The 26,280-nt window shown below is 48.1% G+C and overlaps 3 protein-coding genes across 23 annotated transcripts in view; 2 read left to right on the top strand and 1 right to left on the bottom strand.

The window, feature by feature from the left end:
* Positions 1-3,969, top strand: part of ACVR2A (activin A receptor type 2A) — a 72,989-nt gene extending 69,020 nt beyond the window's left edge. For both annotated transcript variants that reach the window (XM_075430307.1, XM_075430306.1), the window contains one exon: positions 941-3,969. In XM_075430307.1, the coding sequence (XP_075286422.1) occupies positions 941-1,135 (195 nt within the window). In that variant the 3' untranslated portion in view covers positions 1,136-3,969. The remainder of the gene's footprint in view (positions 1-940) is intronic.
* A 1,044-nt stretch (positions 3,970-5,013) lies between these two features.
* On the bottom strand, positions 5,014-26,002 carry ORC4 (origin recognition complex subunit 4). 9 transcript variants are annotated; one of them, XM_075429989.1, is made up of 14 exons: positions 25,970-26,002; positions 23,914-23,981; positions 21,830-21,906; positions 19,999-20,089; positions 17,368-17,443; positions 16,888-16,973; positions 14,439-14,487; positions 13,743-13,894; positions 11,721-11,894; positions 11,302-11,388; positions 7,671-7,779; positions 6,556-6,651; positions 6,403-6,470; positions 5,014-5,642 (listed from the first exon to the last, which is right to left on the bottom strand). In XM_075429989.1, the coding sequence occupies exons 2-14, from the start codon at positions 23,968-23,970 to the stop codon at positions 5,454-5,456; spliced, it is 1,311 nt and encodes a 436-aa protein (XP_075286104.1). In that variant the 5' UTR covers positions 23,971-23,981; positions 25,970-26,002; the 3' UTR covers positions 5,014-5,453. The 9 variants fall into 9 exon arrangements, with proteins under 9 accessions (XP_075286104.1, XP_075286106.1, XP_075286103.1 ...); XM_075429991.1 differs by lacking the exon at positions 25,970-26,002 and adding an exon at positions 25,385-25,406; XM_075429988.1 differs by lacking the exon at positions 25,970-26,002 and adding an exon at positions 25,293-25,325.
* MBD5 (methyl-CpG binding domain protein 5) overlaps positions 25,631-26,280 on the top strand; it is a 149,513-nt gene continuing 148,863 nt past the window's right edge. For all 12 annotated transcript variants that reach the window (XM_075429972.1, XM_075429980.1, XM_075429977.1 and 9 more), the window contains exon 1: positions 25,631-26,036. The gene's annotated coding sequence lies outside the window, so the exon portion shown is untranslated. The remainder of the gene's footprint in view (positions 26,037-26,280) is intronic.

The following is a 26,280-nucleotide window of genomic DNA, read 5'->3' as shown; positions in this document are numbered from 1 at the left end:
TCTGCTTCAGTTTGTGCCCGTTGCCCCTTGTCCTGTCGCTGGGCACCACTGGAAAGAGTCTGGCCCCATCCTCCTGACACCCACCCTGCAGATATTTAGGGGCATTTCTAAGGTCCCCTCGCAGCCTTCTCTTCTCCAGGCTGAACAAGCCCAGCTCCCTCAGCATCTCCTCGTAGGGGAGATGTTCCAGTCCCCTCATCATCCTCGTAGCCCTCCGCTGGACTCTCTCCAGCAGCTCCTCATCTTTCTTGAACTGGGGAGCCCAGAACTGGACACAGCACTGCAGATGGGGCCTCCCCAGGGCAGAGCAGAGGGGAGGAGAACCTCCCTCGCCCTGCTGCCCACACTCCTCCTAATGCACCCCAGGATCCCATTGGCCTTCTTGGCACCCAGGGCACGCTGCTGGCTCATGGTCACCCTGTCGTCCCCCAGCACTCCCAGTCCCTCTCCACAGAGGTGGTCCCCAGCAGCTCAGCCCCAGCCTGTACTGGTGCCTGGGGCTGTTCCTCCCCAGGTGCAGGACCCTGCCCTTGCCCTTGTTGAACCTCATCAGGTTCCTCTCTGCCCAGCTCTCCAGCCTGTCCAGGTCACACTGAATGGCAGCACAGCCTGCCGGTGTACCCACCACTCCTCCCAGTTTGAGAACTTCTCAAACAGCAGGATGACTTTACCAGCGGACTTGAGTGTTGTAGGGTGAAAATTTGCTGGCTGTTGCAGGTGTTCTCTAAATAGTGCAAAATAGAGAAGACCTAAGGCCCCGTGTGACACACTGGGTTTCAAAACAAACACGGCACGGCTTCCTGGTGGACAGAGGGTTGGAAGTTGGGAGACACACCTTGAAATGCTCTAATTTGCTACTGGGCTCGCTAGGCGACCCCGCCTTGGTACAACTTGCCGCTGACGCTGTGTGCTGTTACTTCTTCCCTGGCTTTGCCCGCAGGGAATGGCGATGCTTTGTGAAACAATCGAGGAATGCTGGGATCACGACGCCGAGGCCAGGCTGTCGGCGGGCTGCGTGGAAGAACGCATTATCCAGATGCAAAAACTGACTAACATTATCACAACAGAGGACATCGTGACTGTGGTCACAATGGTGACAAACGTGGACTTTCCTCCCAAAGAATCCAGTCTATGATGGTTGCACTGGTGGCGTAACCGACCGCCGGGACTTTCACTGGAGCTGCTAAAGCTGACGGGACTGCGCGCGTCGTCGCTGCTCTCCGCGTGGCGAGAACGGTGAGTCTCGCCGGAACATCGTCGCGAGGTGGTTTTCCTTTGTCTTGCCCCTGCCTCCCTCCCAACGTGGATCCGTGAGACTTTTTGCATTCCCTGCTGACGCCCGAAGGACGCGCGGCTGAGGAAGGAGCGCGCGCCGTTGAGGAGCGCAAACGAAGAATACGGACCCGTGCTGGCCAATCGAGCGTTTTAAAAACTGACATCCGATTTCCTAATACCTGTCGGAAGAGACTAATTCCTTAAATGAACTACTGTTATTTTTTTTAAATCAAACATTTCATTTCAGATTTAAAAAAAAAAAAAAGGGTAACTTGTTTTTATTGCATTTGCTGTTTATAAAAATGACTATTGTAATGCCAATATGACACAGCTTGTGAATGTTTAGTGTGCTGCTGTTCAGTGTACATAAACACAAGTAATCACGTGGGATAGAGCAAAGAGGCTTCCAAGTATTACTTAACCTCCCTCAACAAGGTATACCTCAGTTCCACCGCCGCTCAACGACGAGATTGACAACACTAACGAAATTGGAAGAAGAAACCGGTCCGCGTTTTGTAAATGATGTATTTCAAATTCACTGTGTTATTTAAAAAGGGTAAGCTATGCTTCATGCCAACAGTAAATGGCCATTCCTAAAGCAGTGTTTTTAGCCTTTTCTTGTACTAGCTTGTTGTGTATAAAAAAAACAAAAAGTGCTGTTTATTGAAACAAAATTTTCCTTCCTGTTTTAGTTTAAAGCTTTTCTCTTACCTCCATTTCCCAGAGTATTCTCGTACATTTATTTAACTGAATTCTATTTAGGTTTGCTGTGTCTGAGGAATATTTGAAAACTTAAGCATGACTTTTTTTTAATTTTCTGTGAGCTATGACACTGGAAAGCTCTGAATTCTTCTTTTTTTTTTTTTTTTTGAAAAAAGTCTTTTTCCTATTTATGTTTGTGACGAGGTCTGCCTAGCGCGTGTTGCGTTCCGCGAAGCGGTGGGTTCCGTGTCGCTGTTTCAGGACCGCCTCAGGAAGCTCAGTTGCCCCCGGGTTCCTCGCTCTCTGCCGGGAGGTTTGCGGCTCCGCTCTGCCAGAAGCTCGCTGCCGTCTCCTCAGAGTAGTCTGCAACGCCTGTGACACGGCTGTAGGGCTCTCCTGGCGCCAGGCAAAGAATTCCAGCCACAGGTTTCGGATTATAAACGCTTACAAATTTCAGGGATGATTTCGTGGCGCTTACAAGTGCAAATGTGCAGTGACTGTTCAGAGGTAACGAGTGCCACGGGCCGGCGCGCAGACCGGCGCGATGCGAGGCGGAACGTTGCGGTGGCTTTCACAACTCCGACGTCCTCTGCGAGGGCGGGAGCTCGCGCCTTACCTTCAACTCCCACAGGGACTGGTAGGCAGGTGCCAAAGTGCTGCTCAGAAGTTCTCGTTCACTACATTGACTTGATCCTTTACCCAGGCGCCCAGGTAAAACGAGCGTTACAAACCTCTGGCGTGCCGCCCCGAGCGTGCTGCGTGTTTCGTCACGGCTCGCTTTGCTTTGGCACCGTGCGTTCGGCGCCGTGCGAAAGCAGCTCGTGACGATGCAGGTGGGAGCTCACGGCCAGACGTTTCCCAGCTGGGTGAGCCCCATCTTGGGGAACAACGGGACGAGAGGGCTTCCCAGCAAGGGGAGAGGGGAGCAGCTGTGCTGCTGGGGCCTGGCGTGCCCTGCCATGGGGGGCAGTTGGGCTGTGGGGGGGAGGAAATGGAGTTTGAGGCCGCTGCTTGGACTGACACTTTCGTTTTGCTTCCGTTTCTAACGCAGGGAGGTTACTTTGGGACGTGAACGCGGCTGCCGAGTTCTGAACAAACAGGAACCCGTTTGTGCGTCACTGCCGAGCTCTGTGCTCCCAGTGAGCTGTAGCCCCCCTCCTAGCAGAACCAGCGTGGGCTTCGCCGTCGGGCCCGTCCCTCGCGCTCCCCTTGCGGCTGCCGAAACGCATCCCCACCTTGCTGGGAGGTCGAGCCCCGCGTTGTGAGGTTGCGTTGGGGGGTGAGGAGGCAGGAGCGTGGCCTTACCCCTCCGGGCCGCAGCTGTTCAGAGCAGAGACCCGGCCCCGGGGGTGATGGAGTTGTTGGAGAGCGCGGGCGGGGACCGCAGCGCGAGGACCTGCCGCTTCCTAAGGAGCCGGTGGAGGTCCCAAACAGCACCTCCCGCTGCGCTCACTCAGTTGTAACCAGAGAGTGGTGGTAAGGCGTTCCCTGCTCACGCTAGCATTCATCACAATAACCAGGGTTACCAGTTGGCTCTTTTTCCAGCTCCTCTTTTTTTTATCCTTTTTTAACACATTTACCTTTATTGGGAACACTTGGTACAAAAAGCCGCAAGCCGCACTGCGTGTTCGTGGGCAAAACGATTCAAGTAGCATCCTTGACGGGACATCGTTTACCTCAGATACTCAACCAGCAGTACTTCTTTTGGGTTTTCCCTTCCATTTTTTTTTCAGTCCATGTACTATTCGTTACCTCTCGAGGTTTCGGTAAGCAATTCTTGACCTTTACTCTTTGTATTTGTCAGTGTTTCGGGCACAGGTTGTTGTACTACTGTCAAAAGGCACTCGCTGTTTTTCTGCGAGCGCTGAAAACACACCACCCCTCCCCCCCGCCCTCAATAAAGTGATTGTTAAATATTGTACAAATAAAATAAAAAAAATGTATACTCTTTCTCCCCTGTTCCCCTGAAAAGTTAAAATAAAAAATGTGACTACTCTGCCTCGCCTCCGCCTTCTTCCCAGCGCTGCCTCGGCGGGAGCAGAGGGGCTGGGCTGGGGCAACCCCAATATTCCTTCCCCTGCCAGAGACCCAGCGGCCGGCACACAGGGCTGGTCCCCTGCTCCTTCTCCACGCAGGGGAAAGCAGCCGCTTCCAGCACCACCGCACGGTGGCTGCAGCAGTGGTGACGCCGCTGCTGGCAGAGCTGTGGGTCAGATCTACAACCAGAAATTCGTCTTACTCCCCGCAGCTGCGGGCTCTGAGGCGGGGTAGTTACAGCAAGGAGCGTGAAGGCAGAAGCTGAACTTCTGCAGGAGGAAGGTTTCGTGAGTGGGGTAAGAGGGGCAGTGAGACAATGTCAGACAGCAGAGAGCAAAATAAATCACCCTCTGAGTGAGAAGGGCTGTGGAGGGCTCCCAGCTCTGCGCAGCCACCATGGGAACGCTGTCGGTGTTCCAACACTGAAGCCCTGGGGCTGCGAAACTAAAGCTGCCCATCACAGGGTGCAGGCCTTAAGGCAGGAGTGAGCCAATGTGAGAGCTGCCAGCCCTGCTGCCTTGTCTGTGCTGAAGCCTGAGGCAGGGGTGAACATTGAGCAGGTCCCTCGCTGCCACAGCCACTGTCAGACCAGGGTCCGGCCCAGTTTACAAACTGAAGCCAAGGAAGTTCCAGCTGAACATGAGGAAGAACTTCTTCCCTCTGAGGGTGACGGAGCCCTGGCCCAGGCTGCCCAGGGAGGCTGTGGAGTCTCCTTCTCTGGAGATATTCCAGCCCCGCCTGGCCGCGGTGCTGTGCAGCCTGCTCTGGGTGACCCTGCTTGGGCAGGGGGTTGGGCTGGGGGACCCACAGAGGGCCCTTCCAACCCCCACCATCCTGTGATCCATCAGAGAAAAGCAGCACCCGCAGCCTTTCCTTAACCTCAGGGTGCTGGGGCAAAGAGACCTCCTGCCTGGCCAGGCGCTGCCGCTGCACCCTGGGCACACAAGCGCTGCCCCGGCCTACAGAAGACTAAAACACCACTCCCACCTCTGATCAGAGATTTAATTCAGTAAATTTTCTACATCAAGTCCACTTTGAGAAGACAAAGTACACCAAGTGTGAGCTTCACACGGCATGGGAGATGGCTCAGCCTGGGCAGCAGCGTGCCCCTGAGCCGCTGTCTGACACCGTCTCAGTCCAGCGCTGAGAAACCCCCAAGAGCTTTGATTTCCTCCAAGCGGAAATCATCTGCGAGAGGAAACGTTGGTGCTGAGCTCAACTGCCCCAGCGTTTCAGTCAGTCACAGTCACGGCCAGGCGCAGAGAACAGCAGCACAGTTCTCCTTCAAAAACAAAGCCCTGACTCTGTCAGCAAAGCAACCTTCTTCCAAACATTTATTAACCCGAACACGTCCCTGTGGACAACCACCAAACCTCCTGGAGCTGCCCGTGACGGCCCCAAGGCTGCGGGCAGCGCGTGCCGCCGCGCGTCCCCGCCGTTCAGAGCCAGCTGAGCGACGACGCTGCCCACTGCTTGATGTCCGTCGGGCAGTTGGGGTAGGCCTGCAACGCGTCCATGATCTGGTTGTTGTCCAAAAGCAGCTTCATGAGGAGGTACTCCCTCTGCGCGCGCACCGACGGTCTCTCTATTGGCTTCACCAGCTCCAGCTGCAGTAAGTGTTCAAACGCCTAAAAACAGAGAAACAGAGACGAGAGGGCAGTGGCGGCACGGCGGGCTGCGCCGCTCGCCGCTGGGACAGCAGCCTGCGTGCGTGCCCTCGCCCGGCCAACACGGTGCCAGCTCCACCTCGCCCAGTAAAAAACCAGCCCCGAAACCTGGCGCAGGTGTAACCGCCTGGGAGTGAGCGCTGGGGGGGAGGGGGGGTACAAACTGGAGTAGTTCCCTACAAGCGCACGGACAGCGCGCAGCGATGCCCAGCTCAGGTGTGGCTGAGTAAAGGTGGGTGTCAGGAGGACGGGGCCAGACTTTCCAGTGGTGCCCAGTGACAGGACAAGGGGCAACGGGCACAAACTGAAGCAGAGGAAGCTCCAGCTGAACATGAGGAAGAACTTCTTCCCTCTGAGGGTGATGGAGCCCTGGCCCAGGCTGCCCAGGGAGGCTGTGGAGTCTCCTTCTCTGGAGATATTCCAGCCCCGTCTGGCCGCGGTGCTGTGCAGCCTGCTGTGGGTGACCCTGCTTGGGCAGGGGGTTGGGCTGGGTGACCCACAGAGGTCCCTTCCAACCCCCACCATGCTAGGACTCTGTGGTACCCAAAGCACCATGTTTCAGTTTGCCCTCCAGCCCGCACCAGGCTGCAAATCGATTCCGCGCCCCTGTCAGCCCTGCTGGGACTGGGCTTAAGAAAAGCAGGTTTTTGATGTGGTGAGATTAATTTAAATTTTGGAGACGGGGGCAGGGAGGGGGGAAATAATTACATTTCAGGCTCACCTTCATGACAACTGGCTTTTCGAAGTTGTACATACAGGGCGCCTTCCGCTGTATGAACTTCTGGAATTCTGTGCCAGTAACGGGGGAGGGGAAAAGTTACTTAGAGGAAAGTTCGGCGATTCAGCGCATGGCAAGCTCGCGCATGGCTCTCACCGTTGTAAACCATCTGGAAGTTAAATGGTTCTCCTTCATAAACATCATTCAGGTGTTTCATAGCTATGATTAGGCAGATTTCCAGCACAGACAAACCTAGAGGGAAAGACAAAAGCTCTGAATATTTCTCTTAAGCGTATCAGAAACGCAAGCAGTTCACGTACTATTCCTATTCCTCTGTTTTCACAGGCTGTAGGCCTCATCTATTTGCGTTAAGTATCTTCATGATGTAAAAAAAAAAAAATCCCAGAATTGGAGAGATCAGATAAGAGAACATTGGTTTTCCCCATATTTCAAGCAAGAACGTCAAGGAACGGGCTGCTTCCATCAAAAAGCGAGACATTAAGTGTAAGGAAAACCCATCCTTGCAGACAGTACAGCATGACAAGGAATTCTGAGCAGCACCAAGACAATCTCCCTGCTACTGCCATGAACCGAGAGCTGGAGGAGGCTCCTCGCTGTCCAGAGCGGGGAACCAGCCCCGCGGTACGCAGGGGACCTTGAGCGTCACGGGGCCAAGGCAAACCGGTGCCTGTCGAATCCGGGAGCCGCGCAGACGCACTGGGACGGGTGAACTTGTGCTGCTCAGGTTTCTTCTCACCGTCTGCCGGTCCCCGCGGCATTCGCAGCAGCTCAGCTACGCGCAGGCGAGCGGCTGCGGCTCCGAGCGGGCAGACCACCCGCGGACACGGCCCAGCGCGGACCGCGGCGGTTCCGGGCGGGCTGACTGCGACAGCTCCCGGCCAGAGGCTCCTCCGCACCCCGCGGCTCCCAGCCCGGGCAGGAGGAGGTCAGCGCCCTCCCTTCCTGCGCCGCTGCAAGGGGACGGCACCCCTGCCCAGAGCGGTTCCTCTGCCCGGGCTTTCCCCGCCGACGGCTCTCAGCTGGATTTGCAGCTGGATTTGCAGCAACCACCCCGCAACTCACTCGGGTTCTGGTTTATTCGGCACTGTCAGATCCACGCACGTGCGTGAACACACGTCAGCAGAGAGCAGGCTCCCTGTGCAGCTCATGCCCGTGGGACACGGCCCTGTCAGCGTCTCTTACGCCAGAGGAGGGGCTGGACACTTCCCATACTCCTAAGAAACACCTGGGAGGAAAAAGCGGAGCTTTACCATGTACGATATTTGCCTTTGAGTCTGTTCTGCACTGCCTGCTTGCCTCGTGAAGGTCCGACACCGTGATAAGGGGGTGATGCACCGTAACGTTACTTAGAGCAAGCATCTAAAAATGAAGCAGAAGACATTTTTCCACTCGGTTACTCATCGCCAGACATACTTTCTACTCGGAAATGGAAGGCAGAAGAACGTGGTTCCCCTCCTGGAACCATTCATGAATAAACCCTACGCGCAGTAGGCTCATCCCAAAGTCCTTGCAAAAAGCTGGTAGCTACAACTAGGTTTTGCCAGGAAGGTTTTCCAGGCTTGAAACTCTCCAGACTCCTCACCAGAGGAGACAAACCCTCATCAACTTGTTCACATTCATGTCGACGGCTTGGCACAGCGCAGCGATTGCTGTCAGGACGACTTACAGCTACTTCAGACGCACCTTTGTGCACAGAGCCACGGCGCGCTCCCGTCACCGAAGCGCTCAGCGGGCGGCTGGAGGCGCCTCTCGGTTTCCAGAATCCGAGCGACCCCTTCAGAACATCGCCCCAAGTCTCACCTCGCTGCAGTTTACACCAGTAACAAACTCCCTGTCGCAGAAAGTAAGTTTTGAACAAATCTCACTTAGTAGTAAACCTGACCCCTCTTGACACCGCTCTTCCAAAGCCATCGGCTGCCCGGCATGCTGCAGTCACCTCCCCTTGCTCTTTGAGGCTTGAAGTATCCACCTTGTAGATACTTCTGTAGGTTCGTATTCATCACCAGAAAAAACGGCTTCTAGGGACTGCCCCCAGCTTGTGCAGGTCTGTGGGACGGGAAGCTCTCTATCTCATCCGTTCAACTGGGGTCTCTCGCTGAGACCACCCAGTGCTGTCTACCACCAGCCCCCCCCAGTCCCGCTCCTCTCCCCGCAGACGTCACGGTAACACCCTCCGAAGCCGCACGACCCTTCGGACGCCCACAGGCAGGGAGCGAGGGTTTACACCATGCATGCTACACGGAGTATGGATGGGGAAGGAGGGGAGGAGTGAAGAAATGGCAGCACCAAGCCATGAATGGCCACACAAAATGGAAAGAAGCGGAGGAAGCGCAGCAGGATCCCTCGCAAGCCCCCACTCCCACTGCTGCAGGGAAATCTGCGAGCGAGGGGTAACCGGGCACCCCCGGCTCTGCCAGGCTCAGGGGCACGCAGGCAGCTGACGGCACGGAGTCACCCGCACTAGAGAAACCAGCTGGAAACAGCATTTACCAAAAGCAAAACTAGATTCTGCCAGCTCAGGTATGAGCTGTCTGGTTCTACACACGTAAAAAATCACTTGTTTCACTTTGCTAAAAAAACTGAACTTGTTCAGCTCTTCCAAGGTTCAAGGTTTTGCACAACACCGCTTGGGGTACTGCACTTCTGGTGAGAACCCACGCGTTCGTCTGACAGCGCAAAGCGACGAGGAGCAGTCAATGCAATTTAGAAATGGTTGGTGACTGGAAACAAGTCCTTGCTACTGGAAAGCCGGCGATCAGCAAGAGCGGCGCCAGTTCTCGCCACCACCGCCCGTCACAAAGCTGCTCAGATGGCAGACTCCTATGGATTTTCAAGATTAAGGAAAAATTCATCCTGCAGGGCAACGAATCCACGCTTCAGCTAACACAAAAGAATTACAGAAGTGCTAGAATTTGTACCGTACGCTGTGACGAGCGAGATGACTCCAGAGCGAAAAAGCCCCTTTCTGAAGGAAAAATTCAGCGCATGCCAAAGAAAACAACGGGGAACTTCAGGCTGAGCTCTGGCGCACCTTGGAGCTCACAGGGACGTGACTCGGATACCTGTCGGCTCTTCCCCTGCCACGCGCTCAAGGCAGACACAGAACTGGGTGTCCCTCAACTAGAAATCATCTGCAATCCTCTAACGAACTCAGGAACACAGAGGTCTAGCACGAAGAGGACCGACTACACTCCTGCGTCTCAGAACGAGAGCAGGAGGTCTGTGATCTGCTTTTCCGACTGGCTGTGAGCTCGGTGTTGGGAAAAGCTGTCGGCACTGCAGAGTCTGAGACCGGCCCACCACGGAGCTGGAGGTTACAGTCCGAGTACTTGCACAACGCAGGGTAAGCAGGTGGGTCTGGGGGGCTTTTCACACTGACAGAAGCACACAGATCTTTTAAGATGGTTAAATAAGCATCATCTTCTGTAAATAGCGCGATTGCATTCAGATTAATGGTGTGAAAAAACAGCAGGGAGGCAGACAAATTAAAAATAAAAGAAAGAAAAGACCCTCCAAGAGAGCCTGACCACGCGTTAAGCCGTTAAGCTTTGGCTCGTTTGTCGTGACAGGAGGGAGTTCACTGTCAGCATCACCTCCTACTTACTGAATGCAGAAACCTTCTCCCAGGGGGAGAGTCTTGTTTTGCTCCACGGAGTAAGGAGGCCTTCCTACTCTCCGTGAAGATAACTAGGAAAGGTTGAAGCTACCAAGTAAAATTCCGAAAGCTTCCCCAGGCCCTTGATGCCAATGAACTTCCGTCTCAGTATTTCTAGGGATTAGTAGCCTCAAGCTTTCAGCACGTCGGGAGTTAAAAGATTAAGATCACATTTCCTGGACCAGCGTCACAGCCAGGGACGAATTCAGGGCAGCAGCTGGGCTACCTGAGCACCTCCATGTATGCAACAAGCTCTGGAAAGTGAAGTGGTGCCTAATCATACAGTTCATAAAGTGATTTTATCTGATACTCAGCATAAGAAGAAACTGAAAGTGATAGAAGGAAACAAAAGCGTTCCCTCTGCGTGAATAACAAGACCGTAGATGCACGGGAACTCTCTTACTGAAGAGGTCTCCGGGAGCAGCCAGTCCATAAACGCAAGAAGTCTGTGCCCAGGAGCATCGTGGCAAGAACGACGGTTCGGGAAGGAGGAAGAGTGGAAAGAGGGATGACAACAGCAAATATTTTCGCTCTAAGTGACTAATTCCAAAGGCCTGCTTTGATGTGGAAAGTGCACTTGGCTACGCAGAGTTATCCACGAGCTCCCTAAACCGGGGAGGACTGGCCAGGGACACAGACAGACCCTAGCAGCGGCAGCAGGAGGACAAAGCGGAGAGCGTGAGGTGATGCAAGAATACAGTAAGAGACCACAGCCAAAAAAAGGGCACCAAAATGTACCGATCTTTGAAGAAGACGGGCGTCACTGAAGAGCAGCGGGGTTAGCACAGTGATGGATTTAGTGAAAGAGGGAGAACGGAGGACTACTTGGCTGCAACGACAGCCCGAGATGTAGTAAAAGCAGGGTTTAGTACAAGCCATTTTCAGGACTCGCCAGCAACCAAAAACAATCTCAGAAAGGAAAGAGTATTTTGAAAGTACTTCACCTACAGTTTTGCTTTATAAGTGGAAAGACTTGGCAAAAGTTAAATACCAAAACCCCACAACCATTTCAATTTAAGCAGTGCACACAGTACAGAAATCAGAACTACTCCAATTCATTAATAAAGCATGGGCTGATAGAGCATGCAAGAAACCAGCCCTGTCTGAAGCCTGCTCAACAAAAAGATGTTTCAAGTAAAGCTCAGGTAAGTGGCCTGAAAAACTCAAGCGGTGTTTACAGATTGCTGTAAATCAGGAAGATGGTATCTAGATATCCAAGTACCTACCAACAGCAAGTGGAGGGAGCGCAGGTCTTTGGTGTAGTGAAAAAGGTTCCGCAGCATGTCTTGCACAGTTTTATCCTCTGAGAGATGCTGAAAAAAAAAAAGTGATATTTTAATCATCTCAGCAAATCATTTCACACTCACCTGAAAAAACACCAGTTAGCTAACTTTCCCAAAGAGCTCGGCTTGTGCTTCACAATGCAACTCTTCGTGAATAACCTTCGCTTTCTGGTCTTTTTTGTGACACTTCTAGTTTTATCTCCAGCCTTCAATAAGCAAAGATTCTCTATTGCAATTTGATTTATTCCATATCAAACTCAAATAATGAAAGGAAATACTGATCTTAGGTGAAGGCTTTACACTTCCAAGCTGGTCTTACTTTAGAAGTTTTACTAGAACCAAGTATAAAGATCTCTAAATACCTGAACATTATTATTCCATTTTTGTGCAAAAGACTCATCAGGAAATTCAGCAGGCAGAGAAAGCTGTTTCTTGAATATCTTAATGTATTGTTTGAAATCAAAGGAATTCATCAGATATATCTGTCGGTGAGAGAACCTTGATTTTACCCTCTTCTCCAAGAGCTCCAGGATATCCTTGTTAAAAAAAGCAAAAATATTAATTAAAAAAAGCAGATGCATGTAGTGCATTCGTTGTTACAGTAAAAACTACAAGAGAAAACACCAAAGTAAATTGTGTTGGGAAAAAAAAAAGGAATTATTAAATTCTCAGGCTTAAAATGTTCTAACAAGACCTTTGCTAATTATGCTAATTGATGTGCCTTGAAATGCCTAACAACTAGCCATTTACCCAAATCACGTGATGCGCTGCGTCACACAGGGTAATTAGTTGCTAGGATACCCAGCAAAATTTCTCCATAGATTATGTAAATATTTCAGTTACTTAAGTCTGCATTCAAGATGTTTCAGCCTATCACGGCTCTAGACAAGTTGTCTGTTTAGTAGATACGTAGGCTGGCAGCTGTCACTTCACAGGCCGTTTGTCAGACAGAAAGATTCCAGCTTAACAAAAAAAAAAAAAGCCCAAAAACTTCAGAGCCAATATTTCTCATCTAAGATTGCCACATGGAACTAAGCAAGCCTGCCATCAAGTTGTTGGTTGAAGGTAATAGAGAAAAGCTCTCTTGTCTCAGGACACACAGCCACGGGCTGGCATCGGAAACAAGCTGGGGATTCACCGGTTCAGAGAAACACAGCACCACTCCCCGCCCCTGCACTGGGACAGAACGACTGCACTCCCAGTTTCTGGGAATCCTGGGTGGGCCTTTTTGGTTTTTAAGGTTTGTTGCGTGTTGGGTTGGGTGGTTTTAGCTGTGGTAAAAAAAGGCTTTAAGAATACTGCAATTCCTCACCAAAAAGAGAGCAATAAGAGCAAACAGAGAGCCAACAGTGCCAAATATAAATACCCCTCTCGGTTTAGAAGTCACAGGCAGCAGGAACCAGTGATTTTACGAAAATAAGCAACAAGAGCTATCACCACAACCATGATACAGCCTCTGAAGGTTCTGCCTTAATTACGCTCAAAAGCAGAGCAGTATGAGATTCTAAATAATGGGTGATGACGATACCAGACTCGGGACAGCAATGAAGCAAAAGAAAAGATTGTAACTCACTAAACCAACGATTAACTATTCTATTAACTTCCAGAAATTTGCCCAGCTAAGTATCACCTAAACCCAATCAACACCAGATTCAGGCTTTGATCAAAGATTTTAATTCTTCTTCTTCTTGTCATAACCCAGCTATCTTCACCACCATTCCAGTCTGAGAAAAACAGTGTAGTTTTTATGAAGTATCAGCTTCCACAGTGTTACAAAGCAGTTAATTCACAGTCTACACACAATCTGTCTGCAGCTCCCTACAAGGTCTTTGTAAAAATCGCAGCAAGTTTAACATGGATACTAAATCCATTTTGAACATGATAATTTTATAGCAAAAGTGCCCTGCTGTAGTGTTTGCTTACAAAAAAATTCCTGGTCCTCAGGACAATGATTTAAACACTGCAGGTTAATACAAGTCTGTTCCTACCGACTGCTGACCAAGAAACCAAAATGCCCAGGAGTCTCTCCAAAGAGGGAACGACAGTATAACGTGAAACAGCCACAGAGATAAATACGGCTCTTCTGCAGTACTACAGGACAACAGTCTTGTGTCTCCTTAGAAGGGCAAACCTGCTCCTCTGGCAGTAAAACTGAAGGCTTTGCAGATTTTGGTCATCTAAGTTTGCTCCCAGCAAAAATTATTATTTTTTCTTACCCCCTCCACTCCCCTTCCCAATGCAAAAGTCAGACAAATGGATAATTGAGAAAAATCTCTTAGTAAATTAAATAAGGTTCCAGGCGAGGAGAAGAGCAAACGCTCCAACTAAGACAAAAGTCTCTGCAAACAGCTAAAAACTTTGAAGGCGAAAGCGCGATTTCTTACCTGCCTACATGTGAGTCCAATGACTGTCACTGGCGTCTGTGCTGACTGGGAGATATCAAAGAGATTGTAGAGCAGCGTCTGGTTCTTGTGATGAACAAACAAGTCGAATTCATCCAGTATAAACAGGACTGGACAACTGCTAGTTCGGTCTCCTGAGACAGCAGTTTTAAAACGTTAGTACGGTGACATCACCACCAGACTTCCATCTCTACAGCTTTCGCATTTTCCTATTTTAACAATTTATGTTTTTTCTTTTAGCTTTTCACCAAGCCCTCCTTTCACACATGTACTGCTACAAGAGTAAAAAGAAGAATAAGCTGAAAAATTGGTAAGGCTTGGCAATAGTCTGCCAAGCATCATTTCTGGGTGCAAGGGAAGACAGACTTCTATGGCAAATTTTTTAAAAAAAACCCGCTATTTTTAATAGCTTCAATCTGGATAACAGAATCTGTCCTTTGCATCTGCCCATCATGTGCAAGCCTTTAGGGCATCAGCCACACGTTGGGTATATGTTTGGTTAGCATTACGTATTTTTTACATTATTTTGTAACCATGACACATTCCTGGGCTAGATTTCTTCACACCACTTGTACAACTGGATGAAGAAACGTGCACGTGCTATGCTAACCTCTCAGCCAAGTGACAAACACAGACGCACACCCCCCCCATTCCAAAACAGGGGCTACCAGCGCTTACCTTTCCTTAAAGCTTCGAGGAGGAACGCAAGATTTTCAGCAAAACTGCCCTACGCAGAGAAGGAAAAAGTTTCACAATAGATTTTCAATGTCATTCTCAGAACTGTGTAATGACATCCAGTTCAGCCATGGAATGAAGCCCACTGCCTTCTAAAACCCTGCTTTCTAAACCAGTACACATTCGAAAACTCACAATGTTACTTCACATTGTATAATCATAACCTCTTCAGGACAAGAAAGCCAATAGTTACCCCTGCGTTGATCCACTTTCTCCCAGTCTGAAAACCCCAAACTAATTGCCCCAGGCAAAAACTAATGATCAGAAGCATGTCTGCAATAAGCTAAATTCACAAGTTACTTTCCCTTTCCTTAAATAGCTATTGCACACCCCTCTTCCATCTACACACATGCAAAACCTGCCACCTAACGTGTTCCACTGAGAATGATCAGTACGCAGAATTTTAATTTTCAACCTCGTTAGATAGCTGAAAGCACCCAACAGTCACGACAGAAAAACAATGAACTGCTATGACCTCTGAAGCCCACAAGTGGTGAGATGGGAGATAACTGTAACTGCAGACCACGAGCCCTACCACAGAAGGCAGAAAAGCCGATTTACGCTCTGAATGCGAGCTGCAGAAGCTAAGAAAGGAAAAGTTTCTACGGAAAGAAGGACGGACGCTCCCGCAAATCAGTATGTTTCCGTGCCTGCATGCAGCCGAAGGGGTTAGACAGCTAACAGTTTGAAGTAGTACTCCACAATAACTTAATGGGGAAAACAACAGGGGAATTAAGGACATCGAAGTCCAGTTTTGCCTCCAGCATTTCTGGTAGTGGAACTGTAGACCCTGAAAGGTTGTTCTAGTTCTCTGTTGAAAGGACAACTCCTTCAAATGGCCATGCTGAAGTTGAATACTTGCTATTTCCTTTTCTTACTGCAGCTGTATTGGGGAAAATTTTAGCTCACCATCAGAAAGGTTTTTCCATTCTCTGTGTCTAAAACCATTTGGGGTAAGTCAGAAACCAAAGCACAGGTTAAGAAGCAAGCATTTCCCAAAGATAATAAAGCCCAATAACTACAACCTACACTTCATCTTGTATTCCACACTGCCTCTTAACCTAGTTCTCTGCTTTCTCTCAACCAAACCAGTAACATCTTGTCTCGTTAGAAGCTTTCCCAATGCAGCTGATGAAAATAAACCTCGCCTATTGAGACGTCACCTTTCTCCCCTCTCGTAATTCCACTTTAGCCACTTGGATCAGTATCACGCACGACTCACAGCTATGCAAACTCTGCCGCTCTCAAAGGCGCTACCTGGGAGCAACGGAGGTGACGATGCTCAGGAGGACCTTCTGCCGTGCCAGAAGATGGCCTCTCAAGAACCCACTGAGCTACTGGCAGCAACCAGGGGAGCTCGGATCACCAGCCCAGCTTCTTTCACACTCCAGTGAGTGACATGTAATCTGAAGCACTACAGTTTTCTCTTTATTACTGACTTTAGTACTAACTTAAGCGAGTTTCCTATCTTTGGGAAAAGGCCAATAGAAGCAAATAGTTTAACAGAAATTCTATGCAAAATGAGAGCTCTAGGAAGCCTGGATAGATTTCCCTATGAACTAGAAAAGGTTTCAAATATCCTAAAGGTACTGCTTTTTGGCTGCTTAACTTGCTTACTCTGTCTCGAAATGTTAAAGTGGGTATTTCCAAAACGCTCTACTCCTCTGAATAAAGGCTCTTCGGAATGCTTAATGTTTGCTTCATTTGGAGGCTTGAAGTAAGTTTTAAGATAGCCTTTCCACTCTTCCTCCTTCTCAAAGTCACAGAATCACAGAATGGTACGGGTTGGAAGGGACCTCTGTGGGTCATCTAGTCCAAACCCCCTGCCCGAAGCAGGATCACCTACAGTAGGTTGTAGAGGACCTTGTCCAGGCGGGTGTTGAATATCTCCAGAGAAGGAGACTCCACAGCCTCCCTGGGCAGCCTGTTCCAGGGCTCCGTCACCCTCAGAGTGAAGAAATTCTTCCTCATGTTCAGACGGAACTTCCTGTGCTTCAGTTTGTGCCCACTGCCCCTTGTCCTGTCACTGGACACCACTGAAAGTCAAAGCTGATGCTTTCTGAAGAACTATCATGATGCACTACTACTGCTCAACTAGTCAAAAGTAACGTTCAGCAGCTGTGTGGAGCACAAGAATTTGCTGGCATGCTCGAAGTGTTTGTAAACCTGGGTCTTCACAGGTAAATGCTGCCACAGCTTACTACTGCTATCAATTATTCAATATTTCAAAAGAGAAAGCTTTGAGAAGGCTGAGCCAGCCCACCTCAATTTTGCTAATAAACTATCCAAGCCCATTCAGTTTCAACAAGATGCATTTATAAAGCTAGTTTGCTAGGCAAGGATTTTTGAGGGAGATAAGCAAAAAGTATAATACAGCTGAGTCGATACTTACAAAAACTTTATCCCCAACCACGTTTTCCAGGTGCAACTGTCTGGTGATCTCCTTCAGGGCCACTTTATCATTAGTCTGCAGAAGCCCTGAAAGAAAATGGTATTTCATGAAGAACTGGCAGTTGTCCTTCACAGCAAGAGGCGATGTCTACAGCCACCAGAAACTTATCCACAAGTTTCTCTCCACATCCAGCCTTACACAGCTATGCCTTGTTATAAGTAATTTTCCATATGTAATAAGAAGCAGCTTAAAACAATTCAGTCACAACTGAACTGATTTTTAACACTTTGAAAAGTCATTAAAGGCACAGCAGTTCTCTTTATGTACAGAGATACAATGAAAGGCATTCTGGAGCTCACAGACAAATATGTCCGTAATTGAGGCTAGATCACAACTGCCAAAACCACAATTTCTGTTCAGTACATACAATATATAGCAACTGAATCTACTATAAAGTTTGAATAACGCTGTATTACTTGCCATTCAGATGAACTTCCAAGAGGGTCTCTCTAACCTGTTTCATTTCCGTGAGCTCCTTTAGGACATGATTTAATAACTAGGAAAAGAAAATGCACAATTTCTTTAGAAGAAGATTAATGTATTAACAGTAAAAAAAGCGTACAAATGGATATTATCAGATAGGAAACAGTATGTGCAGTTTCATCACATAACAATGTTTTTGAGTATTTTCAAGACTAAAATACTAAAATGACAGCTTCACATTCAGGATCCTGACTGCAGCAATTACATTTGTTCATTCTGCTGCATTAGCAGCGAAAGAAAAACAAAAAAAAAAACTCCAGTACTTTAGTCGCTCATTTTGGGGGTAATATCTAGGGCTTTTGCCTTAATCAAAAAAAGCTTTGTGAGTTTGAGATGTGAGAGAATTTGTCTCTGGAGTTCGTACAGTATTCGGCTTCATTAGATGCTGTAGAACAAAAAACTTTGCTTTAAATCCATAAAGACACTATGCTTATTCATTTCCTCTTGAAGTTAGGAAGCATGAGACGAAATTAAATTGCACATAATTACACCAACTACCACTTATAAAACTTAGGGCTCCCAAATTTACAGTCCTTCAAGAACTACTTCTCAGCAAAAGCCAAAAGGAACTTGTATTAAGATACGTGTAAGTGGATGAAATGTTAACTCTTCATTCACTTGCTGCTTCTTTGCTTTTGCTTCCTTAGCTGAGAATCTGCAGCTCCCATCTATGTGTATGTATACATACATATATGCTTATATACACATACAATTTTCCTGTCTCCAGCAGTCTTTTAAGAGCTAACATCTTTCATTTGATATAGAATAAGAAAATTGTTCATTTTGCATATGTGATTTGCTTACTTCTATTCTGGCAGGAAGGATCACGAATTTTCATCTTCATTATCCTTACGTAAAAGGTTTGGAAGAAAATTTAATCCTTAATTAAACAATAAAAATCATTTGAGTTTCAGTGATTGGGGGGACACATTGTGTTTGAGGGATCGTTCTATTGTGGTTTTTAAAAAAAAAATTCACATTTGCTTCAATTTGCTTGCAGTATAGAGCTCATCTATACTTTTCCATTGATACAGTATTTAGAAGCAGATACAGTTACGCTCCTACTACAGGTGGCAACACTTACTATATGGATACGTGGAACAAAAAAAAGCTTATTCCCTTGGTGTCTCAAGCTTGTGCCCAATAGGCAGATGCCGTCCACTCCGGCTAGCGCCTTATCCAACAATCTCAACTGTGCCTTGAAAGTCTACATGGCAAATACAAGAAAATCTAAAAACTATTTTCTGCTCTATGAGAGTGCTTGTTGCTTGCTTACAAATCCATACATCTATGAAAGGAAAAAATAAACTCCAGCTGAAAATGAGCAGCAAGTACATAGGTGGAGGAATCCGTATTTGCCACTGGTTTATCAACTCTTTCACCACCCCATGGTATTTTGGTAATTATCCTTCTTCTGAAGTGTCACTGGTAACAGAAGGAGGTAACAGTACTGACTGGTTTTGAAATGCAAAACAAGAAAGCTGTCAACAAATTGGCAGAATGACTGGTGTCAGCTGTATCATGGATATGTTTACCATCTATTAATTTATTTCCATTTAACTGTATTTAAAAGCTTGAAGGCCACTTGCTTTAGCACTTGGAAAGATTTCCGAAGTTATTTATGTTGTTTTTCAGTCTGGAATATTTTCTGCAGTAACAGCCAACCTATTTATCACATTATATACTCATGTAAACATAAAAGACTTAAGTGTTTGCACAATAATTAATATGGAACACTTACGTGAGATGTCATCCCTTCACATGCCTCAATAAAAACAGATCCTCTAAAGTCTAAAACCTACACAGGTCAACTAGAACTACCACACACCTAGCATCTCAGGTAACGATGTTCTCCAACATGTTTAAAACAGGATTAAGATGCCTTCCCATTCTCTACATGCAAACTGCTGTGTAAAAATCCACCCCTTAGTCTACTCCTTTTATGGTTTTTGGATGCCTTTTCAGCCATTTTCACAGTAGAGGCCAAACAGCAATAGCAGGTTAACTTTTAAAGAGTAAGAAAAATGTGGCTTTAATTGCAAAGATGAACTCCTCTGTGGCAAGAGCCATTACAGAAGTGTAATAGGAGAAATGCTGAAAGAAGGCAGAATCTACGATGTAGTCAGATCACTGAACAACAAATGCAACTTGTTCTGATAAAATTATTTCTATTTTACATGTTTTGGGTACCTGCAGTGTGTAATGAGACCGGGTGCAGACACCCAAAGACTTCCAAAACCACGCACACTTCTGCACGTCACTGTGAGGACTGACAGGTACAGGTTTTTGTCAGCTGCTCATGAAGCTATTCTATTGAACAAAATCATCCGGAACTCAGCATTTGAAAAATCTCAAAAGATTGTTAGGAAACCAATTTCTCCATATTGAACACAATTAGCTCACAAGATATCCTCGAATGTTTTGAAACTCTATGTAAACAATTAGCAATTCTCTCTTCAAAAGCAGGCAGAGATGAAAATTTAGCTCCAAGAGCTCCCAGGGCTTCAGTGAGGTCATCCACCTCATGCTTAATTTGACCTTGTATAAACTTGTAATACACGTTTATACCGCAGTCTTTCCTGATCCTCGGGGTCCAATAATGAGGGCAGAATTGCTTTCTCCATGAACTGTAGTTCGTTTCAGCAGTTCCAGCAGATGCCTGTGTTGACAACAGCAATAGGTTAAAAACCTCAAACCAGACAACATTCACTGAAACTACGGAAAATTCGAAGAATCTTTAGAACATACGGGAAAACCTCATACATTTCAAGTTGCTCTCAGAGCCAACGCTCAGAGCATGCAAAATGTTATACAATAAAGTACAAAAGGCTGAGTGATCAGATCTCTTAAAATATTTTAAAATATTAAAACATGCAGAAGTCGGGATTATCCCTAATTCATGAAGTTCCACAATTCTTCACCATGAAAGGACAGAGTTCAGTAATTATTTCTTTCTTTAAAAAACGAAGATTTGCTATAGTGATACCAGTGTAGTTCACTAAAAAGGAGGACTGGCAAACATACTGAAGGAAAACCTTGACACTAGTAAAAATTAATCATCTAGTAGAATATATTCATTTTGACAATCTTCATAAAACTGATTATATGCTAAATTTAGGCATTCAAAGCTTGTGAACGCTAACAGCAATAGTGAACTTCAAGTTCACATCCTATCCCCACCCAAAAAAAGGAACAAAGAACAATTCTAAACTATCTTCAGATAGACTTACCACCTAGAACCACATTTAACGTACTTATAAAAACTACTGACACTTCCAACTCCCAAATGTTTACAAATGCATACATTTAATAAGCTTTTTTCGTTTGTTACGCAGAATATTGAGACCATGCAATCGCTTCTAAAGAAGCGATAGAGTCATCATGGAACCACCGTAGCAAATGCATGTAGTTTTGTTCACTATTTGAGAGCTCGCTATAGCCAAGATCTCTGACACAACTCGGGAAAGAAAAACTAAGAGCTGGGAAGTTCATCGTGTTTTCTCTCCCATGTAACTCACCGACATTAAATGGCACATTAGTTAGAAGACAGTCTGTAAACTGTTTTTCAGAATTCCAGTATGAAGAAGGGAGGCTTGTTTTGTAACATCATACATACACATTTTCTCACAACAACAAACACATCTATGTGAGCTCCGCATGTATATTTCACACCATGCTTTTTCAGTAACAGAAATGTTATTTTCCTTCCTGTAAGGGAAAGGAAACCAGCGCTCACATCAGGTAATTCAACTTGCCTAAAGCCACTCTTGGAAAATCAGATTGTTTAAACCAAGTTCTTCAGATACATGTTTGTTATTTTCACAATTTAGCCTGCATCTGTAAAAGGATTAGTATTAGGATAGTATTGTTGTCACAGTATGTCCCTTCTTCCTAACTTTAACCTCCACATCTGGATGACCCCAGGAAGTAAGTTTGTTTTAAACATGGGTCTCTACTTCAAGAAACCTGATGTTGGCATCCAAGGTTTAAGATTCAGTTTTAACACAGCTCACCAACAAACAGGAGAAAACCTGAAGTAAAAACAAAGATTCCCAACAAGAGAATTTAACTTTTTGCTTGGTCAGGTCACTAAACACAGCCTCAGAACATGCACTGAAGTATGTGCCAAGGCTCCAAAAAACAAAAAGCATTTCGGGAATTACAGATTCGAAACAGGGACAAGAAATCCAAAACTCGGAGCCCGACAAACCAGCAAGCAACATTTGTATAAAGCCTCTTAAAACATGAGGCAAGTGTTTTTTAGAAGCATTGTGCTGCATGGCATTTAAGCCTGTATAATTTAGAAAAACAGAGGTGGCAGAAAATTCTGACTTCACCCCATTATTTCTCTACTGTGGTTAAAGTAGAAATTACGTAGTATTTGAGCCTGCTCACTCACCTGTACTGATGTTCAATCCCAAACAGTTTTCCATTAGCATAATTGTGACAGAATCTTTCACGTAAAATTTTTTGCACCTACGGATATAACACAAGACAGAAGGAATGCTTGGTGTTTCAAACACGAGAATGTACCAACTGCATAACTGCTGCAATAAAAGAATAGTAAAATATGCTTGTTTGCATGGTGTTACAAATACTCTATAATATGCAAATTTTAACTGTCATCAGTGATATATGGGTCTTGAAAATAAGAATAAAGGTGCAGCAGGCAGAATATTTAACAGACTCTTTTGCAGCAGAAGAGAGAAAATTCAATTCAACGATAGCAACATCCGTCTTCGGTCCCTTCTGCTACATTTTCTTCCTTTCACCCCCACAGGGATGTTCTACTTGTCACCAAAATTACATCAGGAGTTCATCTAACTTACCGTGTAATACAGGCAAGAAAACGTTTACCAGCTGACTTAAATAAAAATTAACCCATTTAAGTTATTCCCCCAAATCCTGAGGACCAGACTTTTTGCACCACTCGCAACAACACTGCAGCCCAGCACCTTCCAACATTAGAACCTACCAAATATACAGTTTCTTTGAAGATTCAGCTAAATAATTCCATCCAACCAGATTTTTAGATCGAGTCCTGAATCCCTTCAAATAGCACCCTGAACGCAGCTATTTCAGCTACTAATTTGGAGGTTTTGCTTGGGATATCTTTAGATATATGTCTGCCCTGACTTCTGTTTTCTATGTTAAGCATTGTTACTTAAAATTGTATCTTCAACTCTCAAACAGCCAACCTTCAGCATCGTAGCAGATTTCTTCCTGCCACTGGCCTAGCAGCACACAAACTGGACATTCCCAATTTTTAAGAATTTACAGGACTCTGTACTACTACTTATCCCCATCCGTCACCTAAGCTATCCTAAAATACCCGCATACTCCATCCTTTTATAATGCTTGGTGTCCAGTTTAAGTCCTCATTGTCAAAGAATTTCAGAGATTAAACCGCAAACTGTGAAGGAAGTGATTTTCCTTTAAAGTCACATTTGAGCACCTTGCCTCTCAGTTTATGTGAACGTCCATTTGACCTAAAACCTAACTATATCATTACCACGCAGGCCTGGGTCACTGCTTTATCATTCTCTCAATCTGAGTCGGCTTGCCTTCCCCTCGTTTGTTTTTTCTCTACATTTTCTTCTGACACTTAGCTAATTTATAACTGAATTATCACCATCAGCCCTAGATGTTTGGTTTAAAAATAAAGACACGTAGATGCATCTTTGTGAAGTACTAAAGAATGGACAGAAGAACAACAGACATCTATTTTGCTAATAATTCCAGTTTACGAAGCAAATTCTTTTTCAATATGGGTTGTACCTGTCTACCTGATTTTTCAGTTATTTTTTTCTTCTACTAAAGTCTTGCTGATTTAATTTCCACATTTATTCTGGTTTAATGCACAGTCTACCTCTACAGTTAGCATTATCCATTCACAAGTGAAAATATTTTCCTCCTACAAAGGAATTTTATAGGTATATCAAGGAAAGACATTAAAATATACAAAATCACTGAAGCAGAAGCCATTCACTACAAGATGCATCACAGTTTTTAAGTAGCCACTTCGAGAAAACAGAAGAAAAAAGCTTTAAAAAAGAAAAAAAAGGCAAAACGAAAACCAACTTGGCAGCTGCTGTCCTGCCTAACCTAGGCTGTTAAAAAAGTCCCACAGATTCTGATTCACCCTATAAAATGGAAAAAAAAGAATCAAATTAAATAAAAATAGATTTATGCAAATCTGTTGGCACAAACGGCTGTAAAAGCACAAGACCATCCTTTACCATCTTCATTAAGACTCCAAAAAGTAGATCATTACTGTAACACTTGAAGCAAATATCAGGCAAGAAGCTGAAAGAAATACAGAACATAAATACAAAAGTGATTTACAGCCCTAGAAATCACACCAAACACCTGTACGCGCCCTTTTAACTGGTCTAGTAAGAAACCATAGAACGATGTGGATGGCAGCGGACAGAGAAGTTTCATAACTTAAAAGCAAAGTCAGCTCATAAAGATGTTACCAACCTGTGAAATGCATTCTCCATTTGCTCCACTGCTCTCCTTTGCCTTACGTTTACTCATTGCAGAAGAATCTTTCAATAAGAAAGAGAAGACAAAAGTTTTACTAAATTTCTGTTTCCCAAATAACGATGTCGGTCAGAAACTCTACTTAGGTGTCAGTAAACTAAATTTAATACAGCAAACACAAGGCAGCTGCTCATTTGTAAGAACATACGCCGTAACGAACATCATCTCTTAACTGATAAAGAGGTAGCAGTTCACCTTACTAGTAAATAAAAACCAAAAACGACTGAAGCACTTTTAGTTCATTTCTGATTCAACGAAATCCACGTTTACCTACAACTTCTGAGCAGCATTTGCTTTAGAGTGCTTTCCAACGCTATGCAAACAGTACCTAACGCAACTGATAAGAGTTTTTCATCAAGTTTTCTGCCAAGTTTTCCTAGCGAGTTCTTAACAGCAGCGACGACGCTCGCGAGCCTAGAACGACACGCCACGTTCCGCCCAGACGGCCGAGCCACACGCGAGCTACCTCGCGCAGCGCAGCTCACGCATTGGACACGTCCTTGTGAACAACCACACCGATACCCCTCAGCTCAGGGGTACCAACAAGCGACGGCTGCACGCCTCCTCACCAGCCACCGAGTCTCATCCGGTCATTTTAGCCACGCTGAAGATGGTCTGAAAAAACGCATTTACGGTGCTGTAGCTGGAATGAGCTACAGGCACGCGGTAAAGCGCTCAGTCACGACATTAAAGTTTTTACTGGAACAATCTGCTATCCGTGTTTATAGCCGTGCAGCTCGTAACGCCAGCCGCAGTGCCTCTGCAGACAAGCAGAGCGAACACCAGCCCTCCTGCCCTGCGCCAGCAGGAAGCCTCCAGGCCTTGCTCTGCCACCGTTTACTCTGATTTTACCGCGGCCGTTCCCCTCCTCCCCCGGTTCCGCTCCTTCCCCGGCGAGGCCAGCACCGCTCGGGCCCCCGCCACGGCAGCTCCGCCTGCGAGGGACGAGGCCAGAGAAAACAAACCCCCGCGAAGGGTCGCGTTGTCCAGGACGGGAAGGCAGCAGGCCTCCGGAGACCCCCGGTGGGGCGGACCGGGGACGCCGGCCCACGGCAGCGGGCCCGCAGCGGCCGTTACCCGCCCGGCCGGCCAGCCGAGCCCCCGCGGGGCTGCCGGAGCTCGGGAGGAAGGGAAGAAAGGGGCACCCCCCGCTGAGGCGGCAGGGCCCGGCCCGGCCCGGCCCGGCCTCCCCTCCCGCCGCTCCCTCCCTCACCTCAGCCGCCGGCCGCCGCTCTCCCGGCAGCCCCCGCGCCGCCTCCTCACGTGACCGCGAGCTCTCCTCCCCCCCCCCCCCCCCCCCCCGCTCCCTTCCTCACCTCAGGCGCCGGCCGCCGCGCTCCCGGCAGCCCCCGCGCCGCCCCCTCACGTGACCGCGAGCTCTCCTCCCCCCCCCCGCTCCCTCCCTCACCTCAGGCACCGGCCGCCCCCCTCACGTGATCTCGGGCTCTTCCTCCCCCCCTTCCCCAACCGCCCCCTCACTTCCGCCCCGGCCCTCCCCACCACTTCCTTCCGCCCCGCAGCCGCATCTCCTTCCGGGTGCGCGCGGCGCGCGGCCCTGTGGGAAGGCACGTCGCCGCCCCCCCCCCCCCCGCTCCCCCCCCCCCCCGCGGCCTCCCGAGCTCCCCCGGGGCGCATGCGCAGTGGCTGCCTCCCCTCTTCCTCCCCGGCAGCGCCGGAGCCCCAGCAGCCGGAGCGGCAGCTGACGATGAGGAGGAGCGCGGGGGGGCCCCGTTATTTATACCGTTAAAGGGACAGGCCGCTAATTCCGCTCGGCGGGGGCGGGGGGCCGCTGCCAGGCGCCCCCACTTTCCTTCCCCCCCCCCCCAGCCCCGCCGGAGGAGCCCGGGGAGTTCCCCCCCCCCGTCTCCCTCCTCCAACCCCCCCCCCGCGGCGAGCGGAGCCGAGAGGCGGCCCCGGCGGGAGGCACCGCGGCGGGGGAGCGGCAGGCGGGCGGGCGGGCAGCCCCCGCTCTCCCCTCCTCCCCCTTTATTACCCTTTGTTGTGCGTCTCCGCCCGCGCCGCTCCGGGGCCGGCCGGGCGCCGGGGGGGGGCCCGCTGAGGTGAGTGCGGGGCGGCGGCGGCGGCGGCGGGGCGGGCGGCCGCTTGTTTACCTCAGGGAGCGGGGCGGGAAGCGGAGGGGGGGGGGGGCCCCGGCGGGCGGCCGCGCTGGGCCGCGGGCGGCGGGGAGGGGGCGCCGGGCGGCCGCCTGTCACTTTCTGCCCCCTCTCAGCATGGCGGGGAGGGGGACGGCCGGAGCTTTGTTGTCGCCGGGCCCCGGCCGCGCTCCTCTCCCCGCCGCCCCGG

The sequence above is a fragment of the Opisthocomus hoazin genome, chromosome 9 (genome assembly GCF_030867145.1).
Source record: "Opisthocomus hoazin isolate bOpiHoa1 chromosome 9, bOpiHoa1.hap1, whole genome shotgun sequence".
Lineage (NCBI taxonomy): Eukaryota > Metazoa > Chordata > Aves > Opisthocomiformes > Opisthocomidae > Opisthocomus > Opisthocomus hoazin.
Note: the sequence above shows the minus strand (reverse complement) of the source record. Positions and strands in the feature narration are given on the sequence as shown.

Coding starts and splice junctions, on each gene's coding strand:
- ORC4 (XM_075429989.1), bottom strand. CDS start 23,970: ATGAGTAAACGTAAGGCAAAGGAGAGCAGTGGAGCAAATGGAGAATGC. Junction 11,389..11,720: donor AATGGAATAATAATGTTCAG/GTATTTAGAGAT, acceptor TTTTTTTTTCAG/CATCTCTCAGAGGATAAAAC. Junction 6,652..7,670: donor AAAGGCAAATATCGTACATG/GTAAAGCTCCGC, acceptor CTTTCCCTCTAG/GTTTGTCTGTGCTGGAAATC.